This window comes from Chiloscyllium punctatum, chromosome 38, assembly GCF_047496795.1.
Source record: "Chiloscyllium punctatum isolate Juve2018m chromosome 38, sChiPun1.3, whole genome shotgun sequence".
Taxonomy (NCBI): Eukaryota; Metazoa; Chordata; class Chondrichthyes; order Orectolobiformes; family Hemiscylliidae; genus Chiloscyllium; species Chiloscyllium punctatum.
The window spans coordinates 9,921,055-9,940,548 of record NC_092776.1 but is presented as its reverse complement, the minus strand read 5'-3'; the positions used below and the strand labels follow the sequence as shown (position 1 = coordinate 9,940,548).

The 19,494-nt window shown below is 42.8% G+C and overlaps 1 protein-coding gene across 3 annotated transcripts in view; it reads right to left on the bottom strand.

Moving 5' to 3' along the window:
• The window catches only part of LOC140463333 (uncharacterized), a 150,830-nt gene that overhangs the window by 88,285 nt on the left and 43,051 nt on the right, over nucleotides 1–19,494 (bottom strand). For all 3 annotated transcript variants that reach the window (XR_011954659.1, XM_072557139.1, XM_072557140.1), the window contains exons 4-5: nucleotides 2,253–2,309; nucleotides 1,306–1,455 (exon numbers count right to left, since the gene is read on the bottom strand). Coding sequence is in view for 2 of the 3 variants with exons in the window: in XM_072557139.1 (XP_072413240.1) it covers nucleotides 1,306–1,455; nucleotides 2,253–2,309 (207 nt within the window). In the remaining variant the exon portion in view is untranslated. The remainder of the gene's footprint in view (nucleotides 1–1,305; nucleotides 1,456–2,252; nucleotides 2,310–19,494) is intronic.

Sequence of the window (19,494 nt, the reverse complement as noted above, 5' to 3'; positions counted from 1 at the left end):
CCGTTCTGAAGAATAGTCACCAGACTTTTTCTCTCCCCATGGATGCTGCCAGATCTGCTGAGTTTCTCCAGCTATTTCTGCTCTTGTTGCAGTACCAATTCATTTTGCCTTATAACACAAAGTGACATGTGCACTACTTTTGCAGGGCTTGGGGGAGTCAGCTTGTTTCTACAATGCAAAATAGTTCCCCATAAAACACACCAAACAAAATCAGAAATTGCCCTCCCAGCTTTCTATTTTAAAAACCCTGCACCTTCATTTTTTTAAGGTAAAGTCATGAGGGGACTTGAAGTAAAATAAAGAGAAACTGATTTCATTTTTACTAAAGATTGAGCACATATGTGTGTGCGCGTGCGTGCGTGTATGTGGGTGTGTGCGTGTGGGTGTGGGTTGGGGGTGGGGGAGTTCACACAGTGATTGACAAAAGAAGCAGGAGCCCCATGAAAACAACATGTTACTACCAGAGGTGTATGTTATCTGCCATGGGGCGGTGGTATTGATCCAATCATCAGGGAGAACTCGAATAATAATTGACAGAAGTAAATAATGCAGGGATGTGGAGAAACAGCCAGGGATGACCCCCTTCTGTGCTGATCCTTCAAAAGCGATGGGTTGAGAGAGGCCATAAACAAATGATGCATTATTTAGAACTTTCAGAGAGGCGTTTCCCAACATGAGGGTTGAGATGAAAGAAAGAGGCAGCAAACTGAAATTTCAGGCTGGTGAGCTCCAGCTCCCCTTCCCCTGCGGTTGGAGGAGGTCACTGATCATAGCATAACCTCCTCAACATACAGTGTGCGCATGTGCAAAACAGGCACACATACACCCATACACACACACTAACGCACAAATACACATGCAAATATTCACACACACATACATATACACACTCTCACACACAACTATAAACACACACAAAACACTATTCACACACACTCATACAAGCGTACAGACACACACATGACTATTCACACACACTCCCATAATCACAGATTGATGACACATGACACTCACAGACAAACATACACCGGGTAGTTCACTAAGAGGTCGCAACAAAATGGAAAACCTCAAAACAGGGAAGCACTGTTTTAAGGAAACTGCTTCCCAATGCACCAACATCACATCCACTATCGACTGGGACTCTTTAGAGAAAACTGTAAAATTATTTTGTATCTAACCACCTCTAATTTTCTCCCAAATAGTCAAGATAACTTGTTAAAAACCATCACATTTTCTTGACTGTAAATGGAGTCATTTTCTAAAACTGAACCAATGATAAAATAGCTGAGATTTGTGCGAACTCACCTCGTCCATCATCACTGGGCCTGGTACAGTGCAGGAATCCCCATTCTCAAAGACGCCTAGAGGTTCCGAGGTCTCCACTCCTCCTTCTGGAATGTTCTGTATTTTAATAATTGTTTCAATCTCCTCATTACTATCGCTGTCTTCCTTTTCCTACAAATGTAAAAGATTCTGGCTTTTACTTTGCTTTAAATAATTCAAAAAAAACAACACTAATAATAAACCTTCCTGTAACTAATACGATCTCAGCTGACATTATGACTGGACAAAGTCAGATCCCAGAATCTGGATTGATAGATCCTGTTTGATTGTTAAAAAAAATATTTTAGATGGCATCTTTTTGGATTTATTTTTAGAATGAGTGTGATGTTCCTTCCATTCCCTGGACAACATTCAGCTGAAACAAATTGTAACACAAGGACATTGTACCCTGGAGAAAGATTATGATGATGTCACAGAGCTGCACATCCCTGAGTATAAATAGCACAGTGTGGGTGGAGTTAAAACACAATACTTTGGAAGGAGTATGGAGCTCTGCACTGGATCATGCTACAGCATGGATATGAACACATGAAGACGATAAGTTAGCCCTTATCTATTGTAACTGTATGATCAATGTCTGACATATCTTAATTACAATGTACTATAGCATTGAGTGTTAATATATAATAAATAGTGTTACTTTAAAGTCAAAGTCCGAAGGCAGTGATTGATTTTGCCTTTTCCTTCACCATTCTGTCTCAAATCCAAGCTCAGTGTAGCAGCAAACTACACAATCTTCAAAAATCAATCTTCAAAATATTCAATATTTCGCTTGTGCTTTGAAGTTGAGAAGACTGATGGAAGAGCTGAATGTCAGGTAAGTAGGGAGACTGGAATTCTGAGAGAATAACTTGATAAATCAAATGGATTCCTAGCTTAGAGCCGGTGACAAAACAGTCTTTCTTTACCAGTTTGTTCTCCTCATTGCTTCTTCCTTTCTCCTGCTTTCTTCTCTCTTTCTGACGCTGGAAGCAATAAAGCAAGAGGTGAGGGATTAATACAGAGGCTTCAGCTTTGAATCAACTTCTACAGAATAAGCTGTTTGAGGACAGGGCCTCATGATGGCAAATATCACAGAATTATTACGGCACAGAAAGAGGCCATTTGGACTTAGGTGCCTGCACCAGCTTTTCAACCAAGTGTCATTACCTACAGCCAAACTCCCAACATCCCTCCATGCCATTTCTACTCAAATGATCATCCAATGCCCCTCCTGAATGCCTCCATTGAACCTACCTCCATTATATTTCCAGACAGTGCGTTCAAGACTCTAACTACTCACTGGGTGAAAACGTTTCTTCTCACATCACCCTGGTTTCCTTTCTACATTATTTTCAATCTCTGTCCCTCTCGCATTTGCTCTTTTACTAGTGGGAACACCTTCTCCCTATCTACTCGGCCTTCTACACCGCAAGCAAAATCAGCCCGATTTCTATCCTCACCACTAAAGTTTCTCATCTTTGGAACCATTCTTGTAAAGTACTTCTGTGCTCTCTCAAAAGCATTTAAAGCCTTCCTGCAATGTGGCACCCATACCACCTGCACACAATACCCCAACACTGTCACGTAAAATCAAGGTGCCATGGAAACGAGAGCTAAGGTGAATCAGCGAGCCCTGAGGAAATTACTGTGAATCAAGGTGAGCTCAAGAATAGAGACAGCAGATTGAATTTGTCCAGTTTCGAGACATAGAAACAGAAGACAAAAGCAGGAGTAGACCATTTGACTCCCTTGAGCCTGTCCTGTCATTCAATATGACCATGGCAGCTCATTGAGCTCAATGCCCTAAACCACGTGCTCCCATATCCCTTCATTCTTTTAGCCATGAGAGCTGTATCTCCCTCCTTCCTGAAAACATAATGTTTTAGCCTCAACCACTTCCTGTGGTGGTGAATTCCACAGGCTCACCACTCTCTCAATGAAGAAATGTCTCCCCCTCTCAATCCTAAAAGGTTTAAACCTTTATCCTTAAACTATGACCCCTGGTTCTGGACTCCCCCACCATCAGGAACACCCTTCCTGCATCTACTGTGTCTATTCCTGTTCGAATTTTGTAGGGGGTTTCTAAGAGATCCTTCCTAATTCTTCTAAACTCCAGTGAATATAATCCTGACTGACTCAATCTCTCCTCACACGTTCAGCCCTTCCATCCTCAGAATCAGTTTGGTAAATCCTCACTGTACTCACTCCATAACACAAACATCCTTCCTCAGATCAGCAGGAGAAATCTGCACCCAATATTCCAGGTGTAGTCTCACCAGTTGCAGCAGGACATTTTTGTTCCCACAATCGAACCCTCTCACTATGAAGGTCAACATACAGTTTACCTTCTTCACTGCCTGCTGTACCTGCACTCTTACCTTCAATGTCTGGTACACAAGGACACCCAGGTCTTGTTGAACATTCCCTTCTCTCAATTTGCAGCCATTCAAATAATAACGTGCCTCCCTGTTTCTGCTGCCAAAGTGGATAACCTCACATTTATCTACACTATAATGTATCTGCCTTGCATTTGCCCACTCACACAGCCTGTCCAAATCACACTGCAACATCTCTGTATCCACCTCACAGCTCACCCTTCCCCCCAGCTTTGGGTCATCTGCAAATTTTGAGATATTGTATTTAGTTCCCTCATCTAAACCATCAACAGATATTGTCAATGGCTGGAGCCCTGAGACCGTTCCCAATGGTCATTGCTTTCATTCAGAAAAAGACTAATTTGTTCCTACTCTTTGTTTCCTGTCTGCTAATCAACTGTTTTTTTATCCAACTCAATACACTGCCCCCAATCCCATGAATTTTAATTTTACACATTAATCTCCATGTGGAACTTTGTCATAAACCTTACCAGGGCATGAATGAGGGCTTCAGGAAGAGATGAGCTGAGACAAGGGAGATGTCAAGGAATAGGAAACAGATGGAAAAAGACAGTCGTGATTCTAGATCATTGCCGATGAGTTGGGTGTTTACATTTTCTCACTCTCCATCCAGTTTCTACTGGGGCTAGGGAGTGTTAACTTTAAAATTCACTCAAGATCATTCAGGAGCAATGCTAGGAAGTACTCCCCCCGCAATGTTCCAACTCAAAAAGCAGTTCAGGTTAGAGGGCGAGTGAAAAACTCAAATTTGATTGATTTCAGGTCAGGCTATTAAGAGTTAAGGAGCCAAGATAATAAACTAAGTTATTTTTACTATTCTTTCAGGGGATTTAGACGTTGTTGGTTGGGCCTATCCCTAGTTGCCCTTGAAAAGATGGCAGTGAGCTGCCGTCTTGAACCACTACAGTCCATGTATTGTAGGTTGACCCACAATTCCCTTGGGGAGGGAATTCCAGGGTTTTGACTGAGCGACAGTGAAGGAACAGCAATCTATTCCCAAGTCAGGATGGTGAGTGGCTTGGAGGCAAATTTGCAGTGGGTGGTGTTCCCATCTATCTGCTGTCCTTGTCCTTCTAGATGGGAAGGGTCATGGATTTGGAAGGTGGCTTGATGAGTTTCTGCAGTGCATCTTGAAGATGGCACACATTGCTGCTGCAGACCATCAGTGGTTGAGGGAATGGATGTGGTGCCAATCAAGCGGGCTGCTTTGTCCTAATTGGTGTCAGTTTTTTGAGTGTTAATGGAGCTGCACCCATTCAGGCAGGTGGAGAGTACTCCATCACACTCCTGACTTGTGCCTTGTAGGTGGTGGTCAGGCTTTGGGTAGTCAGGACATGAGTAATCCACTGCCAGATTCCTAGCCTCTGACCTGCTCTTGTAGGCATTGTATTTACATGGCTAATCCAGTTCAGTTTCTAGTCAATGGTAGCCCCCAGAGTATTGATAGATGTGTGTTTAGTGATGGTGATGCCATTAAAGGTACAGAGCAGTTAGATTTTTGGAGATGGTCATTGCCTGACATTTGTGTGGCACAAGTGTTACTTGCCACCTATCAGCCTAAGCCTGGATATTGTCCACGTATTGCTGCATGTGGGCCCTTGATGTTTCAGTCACTGGGGAGTCATTATTGGTGCTGAAAACTGTTCACTTCTGGTTGTACACCCTGACTGCTAACCTTATGATAGACGGAAGGTCAGTTTAGGATACAAAGCAACCACAGTGTAATTGAATGGTACAACACGCACCAAGAGTTGAATCAGTCTCTCAGTTACCCTCCCTAATAAAAGGATAATTACATCATCAATAACAAGAATCTCTGACAACTTTTGCCTACCACCATCTATGATCACCCAATCCCATTCCCCCTGCAACCCCCTTTACAAATCAATTTATCTGCTTCCATCATCCTTACTGGCAAAGTATTCCCAATTACGATGACTCCTTGAGTAAGGATATTATTCCTCATCTCAACTAATTTATCTGGCTCATGGGTGGTCTTTCTACTAATCGCTGTGTTACTAGAAACAGTTTCATCATAATTAATCAATCTAAACCCTTCAAAAAGCCAAGGTGCTCAGTAGTTAGCACTGCTGCCTCACAGCACCAGGAACCCAAGTCAAATTTGCACATTCTCCCTGTGTTTTTGTGGGTGCCCTCCAGGTGCTTTGGTTTCCTCCCACAGTCTAAAGATGTGCAATTAGGGTGGATTAGCCATGCTAAATTGCACTGTGGTGTAGGTTAAGTGGATTAGCTATGAGAAATGCAAGGTCTGTTTGGGATGCTCTTCAGAGGGTAGGTTTGGGCTGAATGGCCTGCTTCCACACTGTAGGAAATCTATGACTGCTCTTATGAGGTCCAGCAGTATTAGCTTTCTTTCATTTTCGATGCTCTTTGTTGCTCTCAGTTCTTGAAAAATTTGCATTTGCTGCAAAGTACCCTTGCACATTGATGAATCACTTGGAGCCTCTAAATATGAACTCAACACTGACACAACAAAAAGTTAAAACTCCACATCACAGAAGAGTTGCAACAGAGTGAAGAGAAATGCTGCCGGAACAGTAACTCAGATTACCAGTCACGTGTTCAACAAGGAAACTCAATACTGCATCTGCATTTATTTGATTCTTTTGGTTTAACAAAGAGCTAAAAGAGTATACAATTTCAAACAGACAACTTGTGGTCAACGTTAAAGACTCTCATTATTATTTGTGAACCCCTTTCATACCCTTGCTTCCCTCTATCTCTTTCATCACCCCCCTGGCTCCACAACCATCCAGAATTTCAGTGCTCCTTTAATTTGAGCATTCCCAATTTTAATTGCTCCACTAGTTGTGGTTCATCTCATCTTGCCTTAGTCTGTCCTTACACTCCTCTACATTGATCTAAGGCACTCGTCTAGAAATCAAGCTTTTGATCTTGGTGTATGCACTTGTTTTGTCATTCACCTTTGAAGTGGCAAGTAACATTTGCGCCACACGAGTGCCAGGAAATGACCATCTCCGACAAGACAGAATTTAACCATTGTCCCTTGACAATCTATGGTATTACCATCGTTGAACCCCCCACGAGAATGGTCCCTGGAAGGAACAGCTTAACATTTGAGGAATGTTTGAGATCTCTGGGTCGATACTCAATGGAGTTTAGAAGGATGAGGGGGAGATCTAATTGAAACAAACAGAGCCTGGACAGAGTGGATGTTGGAAAGATTGGTAGGAGAGTCTAGGACCTGAGGCCACAGCCTTAGGGTAAAGGGAAGACCCTTTACAATGGAGAGAAGGAGACACTTCTTCAGCCAGAGAGTGGGGAATCTATGGAATTCACTGGCACAGAAGGCTGTGGAGACCAGGTCATTGAGTATATTTAAGACTTATGATAGGTTCTTGAGTATCAAGGGGATCAAGGGTTATGAGGAGAAAGCATGAGAACAGGGTTGAGAAACTTATCAGCCATGATTGAATGGCAGAGCAGAATCGATGGGCCGAATGGATTTCTGCTCATTTCTGCTCCTATGTCTTATGGTCTTATGAAGGTACAGTTAGCCTTATCCTGACGGGGTACAGTCAGTTGCCTCCTGCAGGGGTACCCCCTACAGTCAGTTGTTCGTTATTGAAGTCCTTATAGATGGAAATCTATTGATGTTGTATAAATTGGCATGAATTTTAATGACTTCACCAGAATCTCAGTGTCGGAAGATCCTGACAATATTTTGTCAAGTTGAGTGTGTTAAACTGGGCTCGAAAACAATATTTTAAGTCACAGTCCCTCCTGAACAACCTTCCTGGCCCCAAAATAAAATCATTTTGCATTTATGGACATTTAAATTTCTATGATGTTGCAGCCATTACAGAAACTTAGTCGAGAGAAGGGCAGGACTGGCAGCTCAGTTTTCCAGGCATGATGTTTCAATCATGACAGAGAGGGATGTAAAAGAGATTGGGTGGAGGGGTTGCATTACTGATTAAGGAGAGGTCACAGCTGCACAAAGAGAGGACATTTTCGAGGGTTCATCCAGTCAGGCCATATGGGTAGAACTCCTGAATAAGGAAGGTGTAATCACAATGACGAGGTGATACTATAGGCCTTCTAGTAGCCAGTGGGGTGCAGAGGAGCAGATAGATAGGTCAGGGAAAGATGTAAAAAATAACAGGGTTGTTGTAATGAATGATTTTTAACTTCTAGGAGAAAGTGAGGACTGCAGATGCTGGAGATCAGAGACAAAAAGTGTGATGCTGGAAAAGCGCAGCAGGTCAGACAGCATCTGAGAAAACTATTGACTGGGGCTCCTTTAGTGCCAAAAGTTTAGTTCAGGCAAAATTTGTTAGATGCATCCAGGAGGATTTCTTGAAACATTACGTAGATAGTCTCACTAGGAAAAGGGTCATATAAGACCTTGTATTGGGGAATGAGCCTGGCCAGGTGATCGGAGTTTTAAGGAACAGTGAGCATAATTCCGTAAGTTTTAAGATGGTTATGGATAAGAGTAAGGCTCGCCCTCAGGTGAAAGTCCTAAACTGAGGCAAGACTAATTACAACAACATTCGGCAGGAACTGGAGAAATTCGATTGGGGGAGATGGTAAATCCACATCGGACATGTGGGAGTCTTTTAAAGGCCAGTTGATCAGAGTTCAGGACCAGCACGTTCCTGTGAGGATGATAGATAAGGAGGCAAGATTCATAAACCTTGGATAACAAGACACATTGAAAATTCAGTTAAAAAGAAAAAGGAAGCACATGTAATGTTTAGGAAACTAAAATCAAATTAGGTCCTTAAGGAGTATAGAAGGAACAGAAAAGAATTTAAACAAGGAATTAGGAGGGCCAAAAGAAGCCATGTCATATCCTTGGCAAGTAGGATTAAGGAGAATCCCAAGGCATTTCATATGTTTGTTAGGAGCAAGAAGACAGCTAGGGAAAGGGTGGCTCCACTCACAGACAATGGACGGAATGTCTGTGTGGAGCCACTGGGAGTGGGTGAGGTCCTTAATGAGTACTTCACATTGACATTCAGCTAGGAGACTTGGGTAATGGTACGGTTAGGGAGGGGTATGTTGAGATTGGCGGAGGTGGTATTGGGAGTCTTGAAAAAACATTAAGGTAGATAAGTCCCCAGGGCCTGATAAACTCTATTCCAGGAGACTGAGGGAGGCAAAGGAGGAGATTGCTGGGGGTCTTGACTGAATTTCCCCTTTAAGCAGCAGCAAGGTCCCAGAAGATTGCAGAATAGTCAACACTGTTCCTTTGTTTCAGAAAACAGGGATAATCCAGGAGATAACAGTAAATGGCAGGCCCTTTAGGAACACTGATATACAGAGGAATCTTGGAGTGCAAGTCCATCGCTCCCGGAAAGTAGCAACTCAAGTGGATAAGGTGGTAAAGAAGGCATATAGCATGCTTGTCATCATAGGTCGGGGCACTGAGTATAAAAGTTGGTAATTCATGTGACAGCTGTATAAGACTTTAGTCAGGCCACATTTGGAGTAGTGTGTGCAGTTCTGGTCGTCATACTGTGGGAAAGATGTGGAGGCTTTGAAACGGGTGCAGAAGAGGTTTACCACAATGTTGCCTGGATTGGAGTGCATGAACTATAAGGAGTGCTGTAAGGAAACAAACTTAGACTGTATTCACAAGAGTTTCGGAGACTGAGGTATGACCTGTTGGAATACGTAACTCTCAAGGCATGACTAGAGGGGGTAGGTGGAGATTTTTCCCAGGATGGAAATGTCAAATACTAGGGGGTGTAGGTTTAAGGTGAGAGGGGAAAAAATTAAAGATAACATGCAAGGGAAGTTTTTGTAACACAGAGTGTGGTAGGTGCCCAGAATGCACTACCAGGAGAGGTAGTAGAAGCAGAGAGGATGGCAATGTTTAAGAGCCATTTTGACAGTCACATGATAAGGCAGGGACTAGAGGGATACAGAACAGATGGGATTAGTATAGTATGGCATCATGGTCTGTACAGAAACAGTGGATGAAGGGCCTGTTCACGTGCTATACTATTCTATGGACCTGATGATCAATATTCTGTATTTGTTTAATAAAATGGAAAAGAACACAGAACAGTACAGCACAGTACAGGCCCTTCGGCCCTCGATGTTGTGACGACCTTTTATTCCACTCTAAGATCAGGCTAACCTACATCCCCTTCATTGTACTATCTTCCATGTGCCTATCCAAGAGTCGCTTAAATGTCCCTAATGTATCTGACTCTACTCCCACCGCTGGCAGTGCATTCCACGCACCCACCACTCTCTGTGTAAAGGACCTACCTCTAACATCTCTCCTAAACCTTCCTCCAATCATCTTAAAATGATACCCCCTCGTGATAGCCATTTCTGCCCTGGGAAAAAGAGTCTGGCTATCCATTCTATCTATGCCTCCCATCATCTTGTACACCTCTCATCCTTCTTCAATCCAATGAGAAAAGCCCTAGCTCCCTCAAACATTCTTCATAAGACATGCCCTTCAGTACAGACAGTATCCTAGTAAATCTCCTCCACACTCTCTCTAAAGCTTCTATATCTTCCTTGTAATGAGGCGACCAGGACTGAACACAATATTCCAAGTGTCTAACCAGGGCTCTACAGAACTGCAGCATAACCTCGCAGCTCTTAAACTCAATCCCCCTGCTAATGAAAGCCAATACACCATACGCCTTCTTGACAACCCTGTAAACGTGGGTGGCAACATTAAGGGTTTTATGGATGTGGACCCCAAGATCCCTTTGTTCCTCCAAACTGCAAAGAATTCTGCCTTTAACCCTGTATTCTGCATTCAAATTCGACCTTCCAAAGTGAGTGTCTTCACACTTTTCCAGGTTGAACTCCATCTGCCACTTCTCAGCCCAGCTCTGCATCCTGCCAATGTCCCGTTGCAACCTCCAACAGCCCTCCACCCTATCCACAACTCCACCAACCTTCGTGTCATCAGCAAACTTACTAAACCACCCTTCTGCCTCCTCATCCAAGTCAATTATAAAATTCACAAAGAGCAGAGGTCCCAGAAAACGTTCGGGTTTGTTCAAGGTATTTCAATTTCTCATGTTCACATTCTTGTCTTTATTGCATATTCTATTGCTCAGTTCTGTGACCATTTAACCTTCACTGCTTTTGATTTCCTGTTTTGTTCCCGTCAAAAAAACTTCAATGTGCACAGCTGCTCAGTCTGCTTGATGTCATCACCAGTGCTGGATGTAGGAAATCCCTTACATTTGGCTCCAGAATTAAATTAACATCGAGAAAAATCAGAGTTATTCCACACGGATTGCCACAGATAGCTGTCTTCATCACTGCTCATTGATTAACAAACCTGGAGTCAATAATTCTGCATAAGTGTGTATTTCTCTTAATGACACAAAATCACAGAGTATTTCATACAGAGATCAATAAGACATGCCCAATTGCACCATTAAATCTCTCTGTCTCAAGGTTCCTCACTTGTGGAAAAGGAACAGCTCTGAGGCATGTCTCAAACCAGTGAAGTGAGTCCATTCATTGCAGCAACCAATTAAAGAAAATAACGGGAAATATTCTGAGTGCCTGAGAACATCCTGTAGAATTCCATGATGATATTCTCCCTTGCATCTCCAGTATTCACTGCTGTCCAAATACAAGATGATCCTCTCAACACCACCAACGCAGGGACTGAGGCAGGACGTGCAAGCAACTACATTGAGAGAATCGAGTGCTGTCTGTTCAGAAAAGGAACAGTGACCAATAGAACAAACAAGAGGGGAAGAGGGGTCACAGTGATAAACGGAAAGAGAGAGAGAGACTTAAAGAGCAGGTGTGGGTGGGGGGAGAGAAACAGAATGAGAGAGACAGAGGGTGGAGGAAGAGAAGCTGTTGGAGGGAGTGAAAAAAAGAGAGAAAGGGAGAGTTGCAAGAGGTACTGAGAGTTCGAGTGAGAGGAAAAGATAGAGAGAGAGAGAGAGACACACACACAAGATTGGGGTGTGGGGGAGACAGAAAGAGAGAGAGAGCAAAAAGCAGAGAGTGAGTGTGAGCCAGTGCAAAAAGGAGGGAAAGAGAGAGATAGAGAGAGAGCAAAAAGGAGGGAGAGAGAGAGAGGAAGTTAGAGAGAGAGAGCTGCAGGGCCCATGCAATGACAGGAGGGAGAAATGTTAATTTCCATTTCTATGGTAACTTGATCACACATCTGGGAGTGTTCCCAAGCGACTGCTGTCTAATACAATACTGACTGGATGCAGATACTATTCATGGAAATAAATAGGAAGGAAGCCTGAAAAAGTTGTGGTGCCAAAATCAGCAAATGTTAAGTTAATCTGTTTTTGTTTTGATGGCATAATTCAAAAACGGAAAGTTACCCTGTTCTTTTTAAACATAATTACAAGGTCTTTAACGTCTAATTGAAACACAGAGTCAGATCAAACTGTTCAATGCTTCCGCTGAAGAACTTCAGTTCCAACAATTCAGTCAGCTCTTACCAACATACAGTTGTGTTCGAGAGTCCTGGCTTAATACTTCAAAGGCCAAGCTGCTGCACTGTGTAGCTCAGCAACTGTACTTTTGCCCCAAAACCACGTGGTTCTGAGGTCAGGTCCCACTCCAGGTCTCGGGCAGAAAGATCAAGGCTGAGTTTCTCAGTACACTTCTAAAGGAGTGCTGCAGTGTCAACAGGCTCACCTTTCCAATGTAACATTAAGCTGCATAAAAGACACAGAATGGAAAAGATCCTGGGCTGTGTTTAAACAGGAGCAGGGAGCGCTCTCCAATGACTTTGAGGTTGGGATGTCATTGCTGAGGTTGTTCAGGACGTTGGTAAGGCCTGTTCTTGAGTACTTGCGTGCAGTTCTGACTGTCCTGTTACAGGAAGGATATTACTAAACTGGAGAGGGTTCAGAAGAGATTTACCAGGATGTTGCTGGGAATGGAGGGTTTGAATTATAAGGAGAAGCTGGGTCTTTTTTCAATGAAGTGTATGACATGAAGAGATGACCTTATCGAGGTTTATAAGTCATGAGGGGTATAGATAAGGTGAATGACATCTGTCTATTCCCTGAAGTGAGGGCGTTCAAAACTAGGGGGCATATTTTTAAAGTGAGGGGAGAAAGATTTGAAAAAGACATGAGAGGCAGCACAGAGAGTGGTTTGTGGGGGGGATGAACTTCCAGAGGAAGTGGTGGATATGGGTACAGTTACAATGTTTAAAAGACATTTAGATAAGTGCACGAACAGGAAATCTTGAGAAGGATTTGGATCAGGTGCAGGCAGGTGGTAAAAACAATAACTGCAGATGCTGAAAACCAAATACTAGATTAGTGGTGCTGGAAGAGCACAGCAGTTCAGGCAGCATCCAAGGAGCAGCGAAACGTCGATTTCGCTGCTCCTTGGATGCTGCCTGAACTGCTGTGCTCTTCCAGCACCACTAATCCAGTATGCAGGCAGGTGGGACTAGTGTAGTTTGGGATTATGGTCAGCATGAATTGGTTGGACCGAAGGGGCTGTTTCTGTGCCGTATGACTCTATGACTCAATCAATTTCTATCCCTCAATCAACGTGATGACAAGAAAGTCTGTCTGGCCCAAAAGACAGGAGAAGAAGTAGGCCATTCAGCCCATTGACTCTGCTTCAACATTCAATAATCTGATCATCTTCAACTCCACTTTGCTGCCTTTTCCCCAGGACTCTCAATTCCCATACTGATTAAAAATCTCTCTATCCCAGCTTTGAATATACTTAATGGCCCAGCCTCGACAGCCCTCTGCAGTAAAGAATTCCATAGATTCACTCCCCTCTGACAGAAGACATTTCTCATCTCTGTCTTAAATGTCTGACCCTTTATTCTGAGATTATTCCCTGTAGTCCTGGGCTCCCCTGTAAAAGGAAAACAAACTCTCTGCACATACCCTGTTGAGTCCCCCTTAGCATCATGTTTAATGAGGTCACCTTTCATTCTTCTAAATGCCAATGAGTATAGGGCCAACCTACTCAACCTCTCCTCATAAGACAAACCCTCCAAATCTGGTATCAGGTAGTGAACTATCTCTGGACTGCCTCCAATGCCAGGATATCTTTCCTTAGATAACAGAATGCTAAGCCATGACTACAATATTCAAAGTGTCTAACCAGGGCTCTACAGAGCTGCAGCATAACCTCGCAGCTCTTAAACTCAATCCTGTTGACAGAGTTTTCTTTATTCATTCATGGAATGTGGGCATTGTTGGCTATGCTGGCATTTATTTCACATCCACAAGTACCCTTCAGAAGGCAATGGCAAGCTGCCAACTTGGAAAAATGATGCACTGAGAACAACGTCGGCAAAACCAAGGAACTCATTATTGACTTTCGGCAGGATGTTACTCATGCCCCCCTACACGTTAACAGCACAGAGGTGGAACGAGTGGAGAGTGTCAAGCTCCTGGGAGTGGTCATCCACAACAAACTTTCTTGGACTCTTCACAAGGATGCACTGGTTACAAAGACCCAACACGTCTCTTCTTCCTCAGGCAGCTGAGGAAATTTGGCATGATGGCAAATACCCTTGCTAACTTTTATAGGTGCGCCATCTAGAGCACTCTGTCTGGATGTATCACTACCTGGTATGGCAACTGTACCATTCAAGATCGGAGATGGTTACAGAGAGTGGTGAACTTGGCCCGGACAATCACAAAGGCCAACCTCCCATCTATAGAATCCATCTACTAGGCCCGCTGTCAAGGAAAGACCACCAGCATTCTCAAAGATCCGTCTCACCCTGGCAATGCTTTTCTACAACCTCTACCATCGGGGAGAAGGTACAGAAGCCTGAACACACATGCACCAGCCGGTTTCAAAACAGTTTCTACCCTACTGTTGTTAGAATACTGAATGGACTCTCAAACTCTTAACATTCGCCTGTACCTGTGTTTTTGTTTTTGCTGCTGTTTACCTATTATTTACTTATCTATGCTATTTAACTATGTGATCTGACTGTATTGCTCGCAAGACAAAGCTTTTCACTGTGTCTCGGTACACGTGAAGATGAGTTCAATTCAATTCAATACAATTTAATTCACTTCATTACAATTCAATTCGTCTTGAACCGCTGCAGCCCATTTGGTGTAGGTAGATGCACAATGCTGTTAGGGAGGGGATTCCAAGACTATAGCCAAGCAATACTGAAGGAACGATGCTGTGATTTCTCCAAATCACGAAGGTGAGTGGCCTGGAGGAGAATTTACCGTTCATGTCCCCACACAGCAGCAACCCTTGACCCTCTAAATGGTAGTGGTCATGGGTTTGGAAGGTGTTGTCTAAGGAGCCTTGGTGAACTTCTACAGTGCATCAAATAAATGATACAGAGTGATGCCACTCAGCGGCGGTGGTGAAGGGAGCAAATGATTGTGGATGTGGTGCCAATCAAATTGGCTCCGTTTCTTGGGTGATGATTCTATTGAATTCATTTGGAGTTGCACCCACCCAAAGAAATGGACAGTATTCCATCAAACCTCAGAATTGTGGCTTACAGACGATGGACAGGTTTTTGGGAAAACAAGTTTGATTTGTTTTTCTATATGCAAGTAAGGGAGACATAGTTTAAGAACCATGAGGAGTAATAAGTTGTCTGGAGATTTGTTCACTTTAATTGAGGTTCTTTACAAACCGGGAGAAAGTGAGGACTGCAGATGCTGGAGATCAGAGTCAAAAGGTGTGGTGCTAGAAAAGCACAGCCAGTCAGGCAGCATCATGGAGCAGGAGAGTCAACATTTCGAGCATAAACTGTTCATCAGGAATGGCTTATGCTGGAAACGTCAACTGTCCTGCTCTTCAGATGCTGCCTGACTCTCGAATCTGGTTCTTTAAAACCCCTCAAGGTCAACAGTCCATCATTAAGCAACATTTGTCTTTACCATCTGCAAGCTGCAGAAATTCACCAAGACTCCTTAGACAGCACCTTCCAAATTCATAACCACTAGCATTTGGAAGTACAGAGACTGTTGCTATGTGAGAACATCATCTGCAAGTTCCTCTCCACGAGAAACTACAGAGAGATGTGAATGTAGCCCAGTCTATCCTGAAAACCAGCCTCCATCCCATTGACAACAAAAACAGAAGTTGCTGGAAAAGCTCAGCAGGTCTGGCAGCATCTGTGCAGCGGAATCAGTTAATGTTTCAGGCCAAGTCTTCCTTCCATTGATTCCATCTACACTTCCCACTGCCTTGGGAAAGCAGCCAACGTCATCAAAGACCCCTCTCACTCCAGTTATAACCTCTTCCATCAGGCAGAAGATACAACAGTTTGAAAACACGTACCAACAGAGTCAAGAACAGCTTCTTCCCTGGCATTATCAGACTTTTGAATGGATCTCTCATATATTGGAGTTGATCTTTCTCTGCTCCTTCTCTGTAGCTGTAGGACTATATTCTACATTCTATTCTATTATCTCAATGTTCTTATGGAAAAAGTCAGAAGTCATACCACACCAGGTTATAATCCAGCCGGTTTACTTGAAATCACAAGGTCTTGGAGCACTGCTCCTTCATCACTTAACACACCACTCCACCATACAAAGCAGCAGCGCTCTGAAAGCTTGTGATTTCAAGTAAACCTGTTGGACTATAACCTGGTGTCATGTGACTTTTGACATTGAACACCCCAGTCCAACACCGGCACCCCCACATTGTATTTATATAAGGTATGATTTGTCTGGATAGCATGCAAAACAGTACTTTTCATTGCATCTTGGTACATGTGGTAACAATGAATCAAATCAAATTCAAGCCACTCCCTATCATGACTTGGAAATATTCCTTCAGTATTGAGCACTAATTGTGTGTCATATCTCCTACGTACTAACAGTGATGATACTTCAGAAGTATCACATGCACTCTCCAGTGCTCTGGGACATTCACTGGTTGAGAAAGATGTTATTAGTATGTTACAATTGTTAGGGCAGACAAGGCAAACAAAAAAAAGGTAAAGTTGCCATATTCCTACTGGACCAAGGGCTGCTCTCTGATTCGAACCCATACTGTTGGCATCACTATGGATTGCAAAAGAGCCAACCTGCCAACTGAACTAGCTACTGGCAAGCTATAACCTGGATCACAACATCCATCTCTCTGAAGGAATTCATTTCACAGCCTTTGCTGATGTTGTTCTGTGCGGAAAATTAAAGGGATTGACACAAACAGAGTGATACTGACAGGAGAAGGAACAGTTGCTCAAATCAATACGCAATGCCTTGTAACACTGAATCAGTAATAAACAGCTCGCCAAATAGCCTACTCAATACTTGATTTATTAGGACGCCTGATGATCTAACATTGAGCACATGAAAAAAGGAAATCCCCTCAAGCTCAAGCTCATTGCTTTTCTTACACTATAAGCAACCTGTCAGATTTGTAAGTTGAAATGTTGCATTATTTAAACTGCCACTTGACAGAGCAGAGTAAGTCTTGCTGGAAAAAAAAGACATCTTATCAAAAGCTTTGTATCTTGTGTTCATCAAGACAAATGTAAGAATGGCAAATTTCAAACGATCACAATTTATACTGTGATGTAGCTTCATTACATATTATTGTTGAACATAAATAGTAGGGGAGGCAACAGCCTAATGGTATCACCAAAGGACTATTAACCCAGAGAGTCGATGAAGGGCTTATGCCCGAAACGTTGATTCTCCTGCTCCTCAGATGCTGCCTGACCAGCTGCGCTTTTCCAACACCACACTCTTTGACTCTGATCTCTATTAATCCACAACCACTAGCATTTAGAAATACAGGCACTTGCTATTTGAGAACATCATCTGCAAGTTCCTCTCCACGAGAAACTACAGAGAGATGTGAATGTCGCCCAGTCTATCCTGAAAACCAGCCTCCATCCCATTGACAACAAAAACAGAAATAGCTGGAACAGCTCAGCAGGTCTGGCAGCATCTGTGCAGAGAAATCAGAGTTAACGTTGCGGGTCAAGCTTTCCTTCCATTGACTCCATCTACACCTCCTGCTGCCGAGGGAAGCAGAGACCCAGGTAATGTTCGACAGACCCAGGTTCGAAACCTCCCATGACAGGTGGTGGAATTTGAATTCAATAAAATAATCTGGAATTAAGAGTCTAATGATGACCATGACTCCATCGTCAATTGTTAGAAAAATCCATCTTGGTTGACTAATGTCCTTTAAGGAAGGAAACTGCGTTCTTTACCCTAGATGTGACCCCCAGACCCACAGCAATGTGGGTAACTCTTAACTGCCCTCTGGAAGGGCATTAAATGCTGCCTAGCCAGCGATGCCCTTATCCCATGATTGAAAAACAATTTGGAGACTTGGGTCTTAAAATGGACTGCACTAGGGTGGCATGGTGGCTCAGTGGTTAGCACTGCTGCCTCACAGCACCAGGGACCCAGGTTCAATTCCTGCCTCTGGTGACTGTCTGTGTGGAGTTTGCATGTTCTCCCTGTGTCTGTGTGGGTTTCCTCTGGGTGCTCCGGTTTCCTCCCACAGTCCAAAGATGTGCAGGTCAGATGATTTGGCCAGGCTAAATTGCCCATAGGATCAAGTGCAATAGTCAAGGTTAAATATATGGTATGGGAATGGGTCTGGGTGGGTTACTCTTCAGAGGGTTGGTATGGACTTGTTAGGCCGAAGGGCCTGTTTCTATTGTGTAGGGAATCTAATCTATCTCATGTCTAGCTTTACCTATGCCTTGATTTGTATTTCTTTATTAGGTGTTTTAAGATGGGAGAAACACAGTTTAAGTTTTGCTTTTGAGAACCATTCCTCTGGAGATTTTTTCACAGTTAATTAAGGCTGTTTAAAAACCAAGGTCGATCATTTAGTGCTTTGTGAAACGAGAAGTAGAAGAGAAACAAAATGGGCTGTTAAGCAGCAACAAGGTTTTCTTGACACAAGATGATAGAGATGAAAACAAGAAATCTTTTAGAAAGAGAGAACGATCCAGAAGGTTAGGTAGTGGACAGGTTTCTTTCAAAGATAAACAGGTCACTCAGAGAGAAAAAGCTTATAACATCAACATTGCTGGTTGCCGTCTCCAAACCAATCAAGAGAAGTTCTAAAGCGGCTTAGAAATCAGTGAAAGAAAAGTTTCAAAAACAAAAAACTTAAGATGTCAGAAAAGAATTCCTCCTACAAGGCTGGCGAATGCATGAGTTTAAGGAACACATGTTACGCTATATTAGCAGCCTGTTTAAGGGTCTCAAAGAAACATTAAATAAAAATAATAACATTGAGTGAATGCAGACAATTGCCAGAAAAAACCAAATGCAATATTGTTCACTAAACAGAGAAACTTAAAGTGGAAATAGGAGTAGACTGTTCACTGAAGTTTGAGTATCTGTAAGGCTGTTGTTGAAAGAGGTAAAAAAAAGGTTGAACATTTATTTTTGACGTTTTCAATAAAATAACTTCAAACAGTTTTTAATGTAATATTATGATTTGGACTGGGGTGTACAAAGTTAAAAATCACACAACACCAGGTTATAGTCCAACAGGTTTATTTGGAACTACTAGCTTTCGAAGTGCTGCTCCTTCATTGTGTGATTGTAGAGAATAAGATTGTAAGACACAGAATTTATAGCAAAAGTTTACAGTGTGATGAAACTGAAATTATATATTGAAAAAGACTGGGATTGTTTGTTAAGTCTTTCATTTTTTAGAATGATCATGTTGGTTTCAATTCTTTAATATGTAGGTCACAGAACATTTTTTTAAAATTATTCTCAAGTGGACTTTAACACTCTCACTCACACACATATACACCCACATGCACACATACACATATAAGTTTGTGGGGTGAATTTGTACTTGCAGA